The sequence below is a fragment of the Myotis lucifugus genome, unplaced genomic scaffold, assembly GCF_000147115.1.
Source record: "Myotis lucifugus unplaced genomic scaffold, Myoluc2.0 scaffold_61, whole genome shotgun sequence".
NCBI lineage: Eukaryota > Metazoa > Chordata > Mammalia > Chiroptera > Vespertilionidae > Myotis > Myotis lucifugus.
Window position 1 is genome coordinate 3,643,663 of NW_005871109.1, and position 12,592 is coordinate 3,656,254.

General features: G+C 41.7%; 1 protein-coding gene and 1 long non-coding RNA gene across 8 annotated transcripts in view; one reads left to right on the forward strand and one right to left on the reverse strand.

Moving 5' to 3' along the window:
* The window catches only part of LOC102438001, a 153,893-nt gene that overhangs the window by 98,327 nt on the left and 42,974 nt on the right, over positions 1-12,592 (reverse strand). The gene's annotated exons all lie outside the window — the stretch shown is intronic.
* MRVI1 (murine retrovirus integration site 1 homolog) overlaps positions 1-12,592 on the forward strand; it is a 110,715-nt gene that overhangs the window by 90,230 nt on the left and 7,893 nt on the right. For 6 of the 7 annotated variants that reach the window (XM_006089618.3, XM_006089617.3, XM_023754540.1 and 3 more), the window contains 3 exons: positions 814-881; positions 10,365-10,481; positions 12,041-12,175. In XM_006089618.3, the coding sequence (XP_006089680.1) occupies positions 814-881; positions 10,365-10,481; positions 12,041-12,175 (320 nt within the window). Of the gene's footprint in view, positions 1-813; positions 882-10,313; positions 10,482-12,040; positions 12,176-12,592 lie in introns of those variants that run through there. The other variant, XM_006089621.3, reaches the window with a different exon arrangement.

The window sequence follows — 12,592 nt, forward strand, 5'->3', positions numbered from 1 at the left end:
GTTAGTATGCTTTAAAGAAACATACTAACTAGCCCTCCCTAAGCTCCTTTAAAAAGTGAGAAAATTTGAGTGGAGAAAATTTAAAGGACCTATTTCCCATACTCTACTAAATGTATAAATGTGGTTTCCAAATATATTCCTTTAGGCTAGGGGCAACCAGGGCTATACATTCAAATGACGTGGGGCTAAACATTCCATGCTGGGGCCCACCCCAAGATTCTGGATTGGATCAGTACTTTCAAAAATCTCCCCCAGGTGATTTGATGTGCAGCCAGAGTTGTGTACCACTGTTTATATCAAATCCATTGCAACAAAACAATGTGATAGTCCTTGGATATTTGTCATAAGAAGTTTATGATGGCTTGAGCTTTTGGTAAGGACAGTCATCTCCTGAGAATTATATCTCCAGGGCTGTGATGGGCTTGCATGAATCTATCCCAGGGACCTTGGGGTCTGTGTTTAGTAGGAGGCCCACTGGTATTTAATCTAAGTCAGTAAATGGGACGAGAAAATGGATGACTCCCCTCCAGAACAGAGCCTCAAATGGAAATTCTCTTTGCTCAACAAAACTCAAAGAGGAAAAGTAAAAGTTGCAAGTTGCATGTGCCCCAGAGGTAAACAACACCTAAGAAAGGAGGTCAGAGAAGGCCTGAGAAAAGAGTCAACATATGGTATCAAGTGAAGGTTAGAGTGTCAGGAGTGAGGAAAGGGAAAGAAGAGGAGCAACAGCCCCTCTACCCCAGTATCATCAGACACCCAGCAGCTCCAGTTTCTTCCTTCCTCTCTAATCCTCAATTCTCTGTCTCTGTTCAGTCAGAATCGCCCAGTGGGAAAGGCAATCTACCCGTAGTCACCTCAACACTGCCTGCACTTTTGGAAAAGTAAGTGTCTATTTTTTTTTTCCTCTGAACTTTGGGGATCTCTGAGGAAAATCTCCTCAACTCACCTTTTCTCCCATCCTCACTCCCTAAATGCGATAGAAAGTAAATTAGGTTTTAGGAGAAATAAGTAGCACTCTGAGACAAAGATTTCAGACCTAGTTTGTAAAATTCCTAGACCAGGTAGATGCTATGGTATTGGTAAAGAGTACCATGATCTAAGGAGAGCCCATTGGAGATGGAAGTCTTCTCTGTTGGTTGGGACTCTTTGGGCTACAGATACAAGAAAACCCCAACTCAAAGAGGCTTAATTAAGTCCAGAGGAGAGGCTTCCCCAGATGTAGTACAGCAGGGCTCCAGCTCAGTCTCTCTACAATTTCCTAGCCTCTGCCCACTTTATATATTGACCTCATCAGCAGGCTTATGGCAAATGGCTGCTAATTCAGGTATTCTATCCAGACACGACATTATCTATAAGAAAAAAGACCACTTTCCCTCATGGTTCTTTCGTAGGAATGAACCAAAAGCCTTTCTTCAGTCTTCCTTATCTTGTTGACAGATTTGGTCCTTTTGTAAACCAATCACAGGCTTTGGGAATGGGATTGTCATCGTCGTCTTAAACTATCCCCTGGAGATAGGAAGAGAGGCCCAGCTTTTCATAAAGCAAAATGGCTTCATAAGAAAGAATAAATTCTCCAACAAAATCATGTTGCTGTTAGGCAGTAGGAAGGAGATGAGTATCGGATGGGCAAACAACAGCGTCTGCTAACTTTTCTAGGCATCTTTACAATTTGTAGGTGTTTTCATCCTCAGTCAAAGCAAGGCAGGCTGTTTTCTATACACTCAGAGGAATTTGTAACTTGCCTTTCTAATTCTTTCATTTGCTTGTTGGAAAACATCTGGACCACAGCTGCCACCTCTCAGAAATTTTCCCTTGTGTCTTTCTTTCCTCACTTGGTAGAACACACACCTATATTCTTCCTTCTTCCTTGCCTTGAGATAACTTTAATTCTTTATTTTTCATTGCTGTTAGAATAGTTTGGCCTGACCAGATAAAAATGTCCATGTTGGGCCCCTTTGCAGTACAAACAAGTTCCCAAGATCCTCACCTCCAGACTTAGCAATGTTTTCATCCCCTCTCAGTACATCAACAACAAACCCATCCCTCCATGACTCATCCTACATTAGTCTTGAAGTGTTCCCAGCATTTCCTCTTTTTGCCATCTAACCCCGCATAAGCTTAAAATTTCTTGATGTTGTATAGGGTATTTTTGTTTATTTGTTTCCCTGTTTTCCTGATCACTATAAGGAAATTATACAGGGATGACAAACTAACAACCATGTGGATGTAACCAAGTTTACAGAATCTAACCAAGTCCCTAGAGTCATAGTGTCTAGCCCCGTGGTCGGCAAACTGCGGCTCGCGAGCCACATGTGGCTCTTTGGTCCCTTGAGTGTGGCTCTTCCTAAGCCTTAGGAGTACCCTAATTAAGTTAATAACAATGTACCTACCTATATAGTTTAAGTTTAAAAAATTTGGCTCTCAAAAGAAATATCAATTGTTGTACTGTTGATATTTGGCTCTGTTGACTAATGAGTTTGCCAACCACTGGTCTAGCCCATGGTCTCTGAATCTCTCCAGAAATAGTCACTTATGCCCTGAATGAGAAGCACACTAAAATTCTCCCTTCCAATCCTGCCTTTGGATGCACCGACCCTTTTTCCAGGAAGGTCCCCAACATGGCCCTGTTTCCAACTCTTGGCTCACAGAGCTAAAAAGAGCAGAAGATTTATGTCCCCACTCTCCTCAAGGAACTGACAATGATGGGGCAGGGCCTGGACCCTGCAGAACTAATGTGCAGGCCAGCTGAGAACGTCTATCTGAGGCAGTGAGGATCATCAAGAACCTGAGGTAAACCTGGTAGGAAAAAGTGAGGTGCAAAATTGGGGACAATAGGCAGCAGCCCCAAATTAGAAGTGGCGATGAATAAGCATCAGTGGTGACAAATATGTCTGTAACTCATTCTTTTTTTTAAACATATATTTTTATTGATATCAGAGAGGAAAGGAGAGGGAGAAAGAGATAAAAACATCAATGATGAGAGACAATCATTGACCAGCTGCCTCCTGCATGCCCCACACTGGGGATCGAGCCTGCAATCTGGGCATGTGCCTGGACTGGGAATCGAACTGTGACCTTCTGGTTCATAGGTCGATTCTCAACCACTCAACTGGGTAGCAGCTCACTCTTATGGGCTACCAAGAGAGATCACCATGATATATTACCTCTACTGTGGCTGACTCAACTGTTGGGAATACACCCAGCCAATAAATATGGCTGTAAAAAGGGGAGGGAGTATTCAAAGAAGGAGGGACTCAGGACTAACAGCAGCTTCCCCCATGGATTTCTAAAATGTGCTAAATGATTTCCATCTGAATTCATGAAACTGGAAACATTTAACAGATTGCTCAGAGACTTAACAGTGAGACCATCTGTGAGTGAAAATAAATTCATGTCTTCTAACACAAATACAGTCAACTCTAGCTACCTTCTCCATATTGTTAAAGATTGTTATATTCAGCTTGATGTTAAAAAGATGTCACATTTCTCTAAGCATACAGTGACTAAACAAGAAGGGAAATGGCTAAGCAGGTGAAAGATGATGAGAAGATAAAATTATCTGTAGCTAGTTTTTAGCAAATACCTACACTGACTGCATGCCCAATGTGATTTGAGAAAATTCTGAGCCTTGTTCTTGTAGGCCACTTCCTAGTAAACTGCTCTTCATTTTTAACAAGGGGCTAAGAACCTGTAGACTTAGAGAAAAATAAGAAAGTGACACATGCAGTAGTCCCCCCGATCCATGCAGAATACATGCCAAGACCCCCAGTGGATGCCTGAAACTGTAGATAGTACTGAACCCTATATATACTACTCTCTCTCTCTCTCTCTCTCTAACACACACACACATAATAAAGTTTAATTTATAAATCTGCTTCTGTAAGAGATTAACAACAACTAAAAATAAAATAGGACAATTATACTATAATAAAAGTTATGTGACTGTGGTCTCTCTCTCTCATATTTTATTGTATGTACTCACCTTTTCACTTAAAGGAAGCACTTTACAGCTTCTCTTTGGTGTATTCAAATTGCCAGCATCACTACTCTTGCATTTTTGGGCCCGTTATTAAGTAAAATAAAGGTCACTTGAATACATGACAGTTGATATACTAAGTGATTACTAGTATAGGCCATAGCGTATACAGCATGGATACACTGACAAAGGGATGATTCAAGTCCAGTGCAGGATGGAACAGGACAATGTGAGATGTCATCATTCTACTCTGAACAGTATGCAATTTAAAACTTATGAATTGTTTATTTCTGGAATTTTTCATGTAATATTTTCAGACTGTGGTGAACTCTGGGTAACTAAAACCACAGAAAGTGAAACTTGGGATAATAGGGGACTACTATATATTTTTTAAATTTTTTAATTAAATTTTTTTTGAATTTACAGATTACATTCAATATTATTTTGAATTAGTTTCAGATGTACAGCATAGGGGACTATTATATTTAAAGTTTCATGAAGATTAAAGCAGAACAAAACTCAAGAACAGTTTCACAAGTAGAAGAACTATTTATTATTTTTCATTCTTTCATTTCTTTGACAATTAATGACCAAGGGCCAGGTACCTAGAATGCACTCAAGGAGCTCAAAGTCTAATGGGAAAGATGGGTGGGAAACAGGCCAGTATAATATAATGTGATAGGTGACAGCGTAATGAAGTACAGGTTGCTAAGGGAACAACACACACAACAATCAGCACCTTAACCCAGATTTTGTATTGTGGGAGGGAGGGCTTCCAAAAATGTTTCCTCTAGAAATTTACTTTTAAAGTGAAACCTGAAAGTTATACAGTTAACTAAGTGACCTAAAGGCTAACAGGATTCCAGATATAATGTGAGAAAGTATGAAGTCAAGGAATAATAATGATGATGATAATTACTCTGGCTGTTTCAAAAGTGTAGAAAAATTGCCAGTGTCTCATTTTATGTGAAGTGCTGTTTCCAATTGCTTTACATTAATGATATAATTTAATCTTTATAATAATCCCATAGATAGGCGTAGTATTAATATCCCTATTTTATAGGTGAGGAAACTGAAAATCAGAGAAATCATCACTTGCCTGAGGTTACACAGCTGATAGCAGAATTCATGCTCTTAACCTGTTAATAGGTTCTCCAACTGGAAGAATAGAAAGAAGTCCAGTATGACTAGAGAGAAGAGATGGATTTAAGAGCTGTTTTTGAAAGAGCTCTTATGGGCCAGGTGTTGAGTGGAAGGCAGAGAGTGGTGGGAGTGAGGGTATACATGGAGCCATTCACTGGGATCAAATAAGCCACACATATGGCTAATGTACAGGACTGGTTTATAAAAGGGACCATTATACTGATAAATCACTGGACAATTTTAACTATGATCTCTAAAATAACAATTTTTCTACACTTTTGAAATAGCCAGGGTAAATTGCTTAGAGGTTTCATATGACATCACGTATGTACTGCAAGCAGCTCCCCTTTGCAGATAGTATTCTGGAGTGAATTAGCCCTCAATCAACTAGTAGTGGGCCCCAGGAATCTGGGACTGAGTAATAGGGAGTAAGGAAGCTTTTGTAGCTCAGGTCCCCTGGGTTGGTCTTGTCTGAGGGAGCTGTGGCAGTAGGAGTGGCTTAGAGACATTGTGAGCCCAAGAAGGTAAGATGTGTCCATTGGTAAGTGTTGTAATCACTTTCAAATATTATTTACCACATGGAAAAAATAGACTTTAATATACCTGCTGGTCAAACACATTTTGACTAAATAACCCTCATGTCACTGAGAGCTGAGCATCATGAAAAACACTGTTGACTTGGTGGACATGAGAGAACAATAAGCCTTATTATCATGAATCATCCACGACCCCCCACTCCCCCCCCCAAAAGCATACAAAATTTCGGCTGGGAATAGATGCCACAATCTATGAGCATTTGGCTGAGAAATCCCTAGGGTGGGCACAAGCTGTGTGGGCTCAGCTCCAAGTTTACAGGCATGAATAAAGATTCCTTCAGCTCAACCCAAACACTGGGTTTCAGGAAATAGCCATTTACAGCACGACCTGCCCATTTTATAAGATCAATAGGCAGGGACTGGATGAGCCACAGTAAAGTCAATGTAACTCAGCAAACACTTAAAGGCACTTATTGCCAAGCACCATTCCAACTCAAACAGTCTCTTCCCTACAGTCACAGTCACATGGAGAGATGGGCATGTAGATAAAACATAAAATCACCCCATCTCCAAGTTATGCTGTAACAGAGATGTAATGAGGGCACAGAGGGAGGGAGAGATCAACTTTAACCACAGTGTATAACTAAGATGCCACAGAGGAGAAGGTATTTGAGCTGAGTCTTAAAGATACACAAGGAGAAACTTCCAGGTTGTTGGAGAAGATATTTCAGGAACTGTAAGCTCAGTCTAGAGGTCAGGATATAACTGCAAACGTTTCACATAGTGTGTGTTCCCCCTACTTCCCATCCTCCCCAGTATTAAATCAAGGTTTTCCTAACCTATCTCTCACTCTAAACAAGCAACCTTTAAAAGAAGGGCCAAATCATAAGCCATGACTCAGCTTATGAGCAGGCATGGCCTCACTTAGCCCGTTTCCTGGAACCCCTCACACTGCTCAGAGCCCCAGGAAAAGACTTCTGTTTGAACAGAGGGCTCATGGAGCTGTGGAAAGTGTACTTTGACATGAAGTTAGAAGACCAAGGAGAGAGTCCCAGCCAGGCCCACCAACCACCAATAATGTGAACGTAGGCAAGTCACTTACTCATCTTGAACTTGGTTTCTCATCTTTCATATGGGAAAATCCCCCACATGGGTTGCATATAGAGCAGTCAAGAGAATGGGCAAATGTTAGCCTGCATAGGATCAAATTTGAGCTCTATCAAACACTGTTTGATCTTGGGCTGGTTATTTAACTTTGCTGAGTTTTGGTTTTCTTGCCTGTCAAACTGAGAATAATAGTATCACTTATCTTATTCGGTTATTGTCTTAAGTGAGACCTTATCACATAGCCTGACACATAGGACAGATGTTAGCTCTTCATATCAGGAAGGTCAAGTGAGAGAACATACGTGAAAGCATGTTAAGAACTAAAGCCCCATAGGTGAGTTGAGTTGAACAGGGTGATCAAGTCAACCTGGGAGATCTGGACCCTGGACAGAAGATCCACATGTTAAAAAGTTGTTGAAATGGGCTTCCTCGCTTTACTAGGGGAAAGTTTTAGTCTCTACAGAGCACTCACCTGAGGGCAATGAAAGTTTTGTTTACTATCACTTGGTCAACAAAACTTAAAAGTTCTTGAGTGTTTTATGGCACAATATACACACACTTGAAAAATTTATTAAAACAATTTTATGTTAATTTTACCATACTTTAAAGTCACATTTAGGGTTCCTCTGATTCTGGAGTATCAGAGAAATCTATGTCAAGTTCTCTCTTGAAGATATAAATAACCCCCTGATAATTTATCATCTTGGATTTTATTTTTAGATCAGGTTTGAAAGAACATCAGATTGCTACCAAACTCTACCAATAAATTCAGTGTATAACTAAGAATAAATAGTATCATTTGTTGAGTACCATATTGCAGGAAATTTACTTATATTTCTTCATTAATTCTTACGCTACCATCTTCAGGTATAGAGTATTATCCTCATTTGACAGTTGAGGAATCTGAAGGTCAGGATAGTTAAGTAATCTGCACATGTTGGAGCTGGGGTTTGAACCCATGTTTGCCTCAGGAGGGTTCTTCTTCCTATACTATATTGACCTCCTTCAGACACATTTATAATTAACCTCTAAGGTTGACAGCTGTAGATAAAAGAAATTAGAAGTCTGATGCCAATACTTTACTTCTAATATAAACATTTATTTAATAAAATAATTACTTTCCCTGCCTTTGGCTCTAACTATGTTTTTTCTGCTCTTGTTCCAATTGTTTGGACAAATAGGAAACTGCACATTAGGCAAAGATCACATGGAAGGGAGTGGATAATGTAATTTGCAAAAGGAGATAAGTTATGAATAGATGATATTTTTAGAGTTTTATTTTTCTTGTTCACAATGGGTTTTGGTTTCCAACCTGATGAAATGTAAAGTTTACAAGGTCTGAGGAAAACTAAGAGATGAGGAGAATATATAAGCCTCACTCATAAAGCTTGTCTGAGGGGTTGGAGAGGGTGGCAGCTGTGACTTTCAGACTCTTGGCTGAAAAGCTCTGCTCACTCTTCTGCCTTACTTGAGGGTTCCTCCTTGACATGACTCCTGTTGGGATTCTGGTGACCTAGGAGGGCTGCAGAATCTATACTGTAGTGAAGGCATGGCTATCAGGATACTTCCTTATACCTTGTGATCCCATACCTCAAATAGGCTCCTAGCACTGCCCAGCCATCCTACTATAATTTTCTAACATGTCTGTCTCCCCCCGCCACACACACACACACACACACACACACACACACACACACACGACTCCTTTATGCCTTCTCCTCTCTCCTCAAGCCTTCCTAGGCCTCTCTACCTCACTCTCAGTAGATGACCTTGTCTTTCACCTTATAGAGAAAATTTAATCTATTAGATAGTAGCCCTCTCATCTTCACCAAATACCCAACCTGCAGCCTACCATCCCCTCTGTTATAACCAAGGAGAAGTTTCTCAATCTTTTAAAAGATCTGTCTCTGCTTCCCTTTTCATATAATTTGTTCCTTTGGTTATCCTCTTTCTCTCATCCCCTCTACTGGATCATTTCTACCCACATTCAAATGTGCTTTCATCTTTTAACCCACTTCTTTAGCTATGCATTCCCCCTACACACTCTTCTATTCCTTTTCCTAGTCAAATTGTTGTGTCTATGTCTTCCCCTTTCTCACCTCCCATTCTTTACTAAGCCCATTTCAATCTGTCTTTGACTTCTGCCATTTCATCAAAACTCCTCTTGACCTTCATATTATCAAATCTAAGAATCACTTTGTACTTATCTGACTCGGACTCTCAAAAGTGTGTGTATGACACACAACTCTCCCTCCTTGGCATCCTCGCCTCTCTGCGCTCCCAGGACTTCATGCTCTCCTGGCTTTTTCTCCTACTTCTCTAACTGCTACTTTTCAATCTCCTCTGTCACTCCTTTTCCACCTGAGCTAAGGACAAAGATGTCTATGGCTTGGTCCTGGGTCCTCATCTTTCCTCATATTATTTCCCTAGGCTTTAAATATCATCTATATGATATGATGATACCAAATGAATTTCTTCAGCCTTACCCATCCCTTGGTTTTAACTATCATCTATATGATGATAATACCAATATAATTTCTTCAGCCTTTGGTATATCCAACTACTACTTGATATCTCCACTGAGATGACCCTTGTCCAAAAGTTACTAGTAACTCCTGCCTTACTGCCTCCTTTCAGTTCCTCGAGCATCTCTGCGTCTTTTGTGTCTTATGGTCTTCACTCATCCTGCATCCTCTATCTAGACCAGTGGTCGGCAAACTCATTAGTCAACAGAGCCAAATATCAACAGTACAACGACTGAAATTTCTTTTGAGAGCCAAATTTTTTAAACTTAAACTATATAGGTAGGTACATTGTTATTAATTAGGGTACTCCTAAGGCTTAGAAGAGCCGCACTCAAGGGGCCAAAGAGCCGCATGTGGCTCGCGAGTCGCAGTTTGCCGATCACGGATCTAGACTGATATTTCCTCTGTTATAGATACAACTAATGACTTCTCATCTTTTAAATCTGTGCTTCATTACACCAGCTCAGGCCTTTTCTGACCACTCTGTCTAAGCAGATTCTCTCATTACTTTCTGTCACTGTACACAGTTTGTTTCTATCATAAAAGTTATCACAACTTGCAATGAATTACATATTTTTCTTTCCTTTTTTTGGATTTTTTTCTTCTAAGCTCATTTATTTTATGATGTGTCCTCAGCATATTACAAGATGCCTGTGACTTAATCAGTACTCAGTAGATATTAACATGAATGAAACAAAAGATGGACATAGGAATGGAAAGCCACTGAACATTTTGGTCTGTCTCCATCTTTCTTATCTGGTGCTGTCTGTCCCAATAGCTGTCTGTCCACCCACAGCATCTCTGGAATAAGAATGAAGGTGGAAAAAAAAAGAACAAAGGTAGATTTGGGAGCATGAGGAAAAGGGGAACTGAAGCAGTATTAGATGTTTGGGGGTCCAGGAAAGATTCATGAACTAGGGCCTTTATAAATCTTGTCTCAAGGTAGAAGGATTGAAATTAACTCAATGCAATGGGTTTCCTCACTTCTGATCAGCAATCAGGCCAAAGACGTGGTTTGGTTTTCAGATGCCCAATCTGTCCCTGAAAGGACGCCCTGTGCTTCCTTCTTCTCACTAGTGGAAAAACAAATGGGGACCCAGATTGTGAAGCTTCTGCTCCCACACCAACCCTGAGCTGCCTGGAGATTAGCCAGGAGACCAAGGCCAAGATGGAGGAAGAAGCGTACAATAAGAGGTGAGTTAGACTTCAGCCCCTGTGAGGTCACTCGGCAGATCTCAGAAGAATCTTTCCCACAGGCCTTCCTCTCTCTTAGAGCAGTGGTTCTCAACCTTCCTAATGCCGCGACCCTTTAATACAGTTCCTCATGTTGTGGTGACCCCTAATCATAAAATTATTTTCATTGCTACTTCAAAACTGTAATTTTGCTACTGTTATGAATCGTAATGTAAATATCTGATATGCAAGATGTATTTAGGCGACCCCTGTGAAAGGGTCGTTCGACCCCCAAAGGGGTTGCGACCCACAGGTTGAGAACCGCTCTTAGAGGATTGAGGGAAGCAACCAGTGGCCCCAGGACCTCCTTGCCTCAGTAAGGAACTACATAGAAAATAGCAGTACTGTTCCACAGGAAGGACAGGAGGAAGCAGGGAGAGAGGGTGTGGTCAGACAATAACAAGGCTGCCCTTTTTTTAGGCAAAATGCCACCAGAACATCACTGCCCAGAATGATCTCAAAATCAAGGGCTCTGGGTGGGTTCTTCTTGATGGTGCCTGAGGCTTCCTGAGCACCCAGAACAGTCATGCTGCTGCCAAAAAAGCCCAGGAGCAGCGGCAACTCCTCTTGCTACAGTTGTCTCAGCCTTTCCTTCTTCCCGTCAACTGGAGTATCCTCAACTTCCAACTGTCCTCTTCTCTAATTGAGCTTCAATAGCAACTCTGGTTTGTCAGTCACAGATGGGACAGAGTACTGACTTGGCCAGACAGAAAATTACCTCTGACCAGGCATCACATCCTGAGCTTCTTTTCCTGTGACTTCTAGGGAGACAGAGCTTCCCACTGGTGTGAAATCTGTGGGCTTCTGTGTGGCAGCCATGCACACTACCCTGAGGTTGCTCCAGCCAAGCTGTGCTGGCCTTAAACACTCAGCTGTAGGACGGGCAGGAAGTGTATATTCAGTGTAACACTGATCCTGGGAGAAGGAAATCAGAAGGGTTTCCGTAGGAAAGCCTGTCTTTTAACCCACAGCTGTCCTCTGTACTCAGAATGCGTGAGGGTAAATGACTCCATTGGCTTTGTAAACATTTATTGAGTACCTCTCTAAGACAAGCTGTGTGCCTGCCACTTTGGTAAAACTTCCCAGCAAGCCTGTGTGACAGGTGTCACCCTCACTAGATCAAGTCGTATGCCTGGTACTTCCTTAGAACATTCCCACACCCTGTGAGATGAATGACACCCTCTCCATTTTACAGGTGAGGAGCTCACTCACCAAGGTTACATAGAAAACAGTTGTAATCTTAGCCCCACTGAATGTTTGGTAGAACAAGAACCTGGTCACATTTTTCCCTGTCAGTTTTGTCACACTTTCATAAACAGGAAGGATGACTGAAGATTGAGGGGAAATTGTACTGACATGAGCCATGGGATTCAGTGGAGCTTCCCAGCTTTTTCCTGTTTGTGGAACCACAGGAAGTGCGTAATTATTGGGGATGCTCAAGCCCTCTCCTCTTGGACCTCAGGAAAGGATGCTCTGTGCCTGGCCTTCCCAGACTTGATTGTTCCTTTTTTGCCTTCTAGATACCAGGAAGATCTAAAGAAGACCAAAGAGTTTAAAGGCCTAAAGGAGGAGGAAGAAGAACAGAAGAGTGAGGGTCCTGAGGAACCTGAAGAGGCAGAAGAAAGTGAGGAAGAGGGAAAGGACCAGAGAAGCAGGTTGGAGCCCTTGCCACTGCCAAAATGGGTCATGATTCATTAATTGCACAACATCTCTGGAAATGCCAGGCCAGGGCATCAGTCGGTCTAGGGCCCAAATGAGCAGCCAACAGAAACCAAGAGGACACTCATGTTTGGAGAGGAGGCAGAGGAAATTCCCAAGAGTCAAATTAATTAACAAGGGGATATTTGCAAGAGCTGAGAGATCATAGGTGGTGGTAGTGGTCATGGTAGTGGTGGTGGAGAGCTATAATCAGGAGCCGAGAAACTAATTGCGAGGGACTGACTGGAGTCCTTCCTAGCCCAGCCATGGTTAGCTCCTTTTCCAGCTACTAGTATCCCCATGAATGGACCATGGTCAAGGGAGCTGGCCTAAAGCCCCAGAGGGGGTTTCTTACAAGAACAGAGACAGAGAGA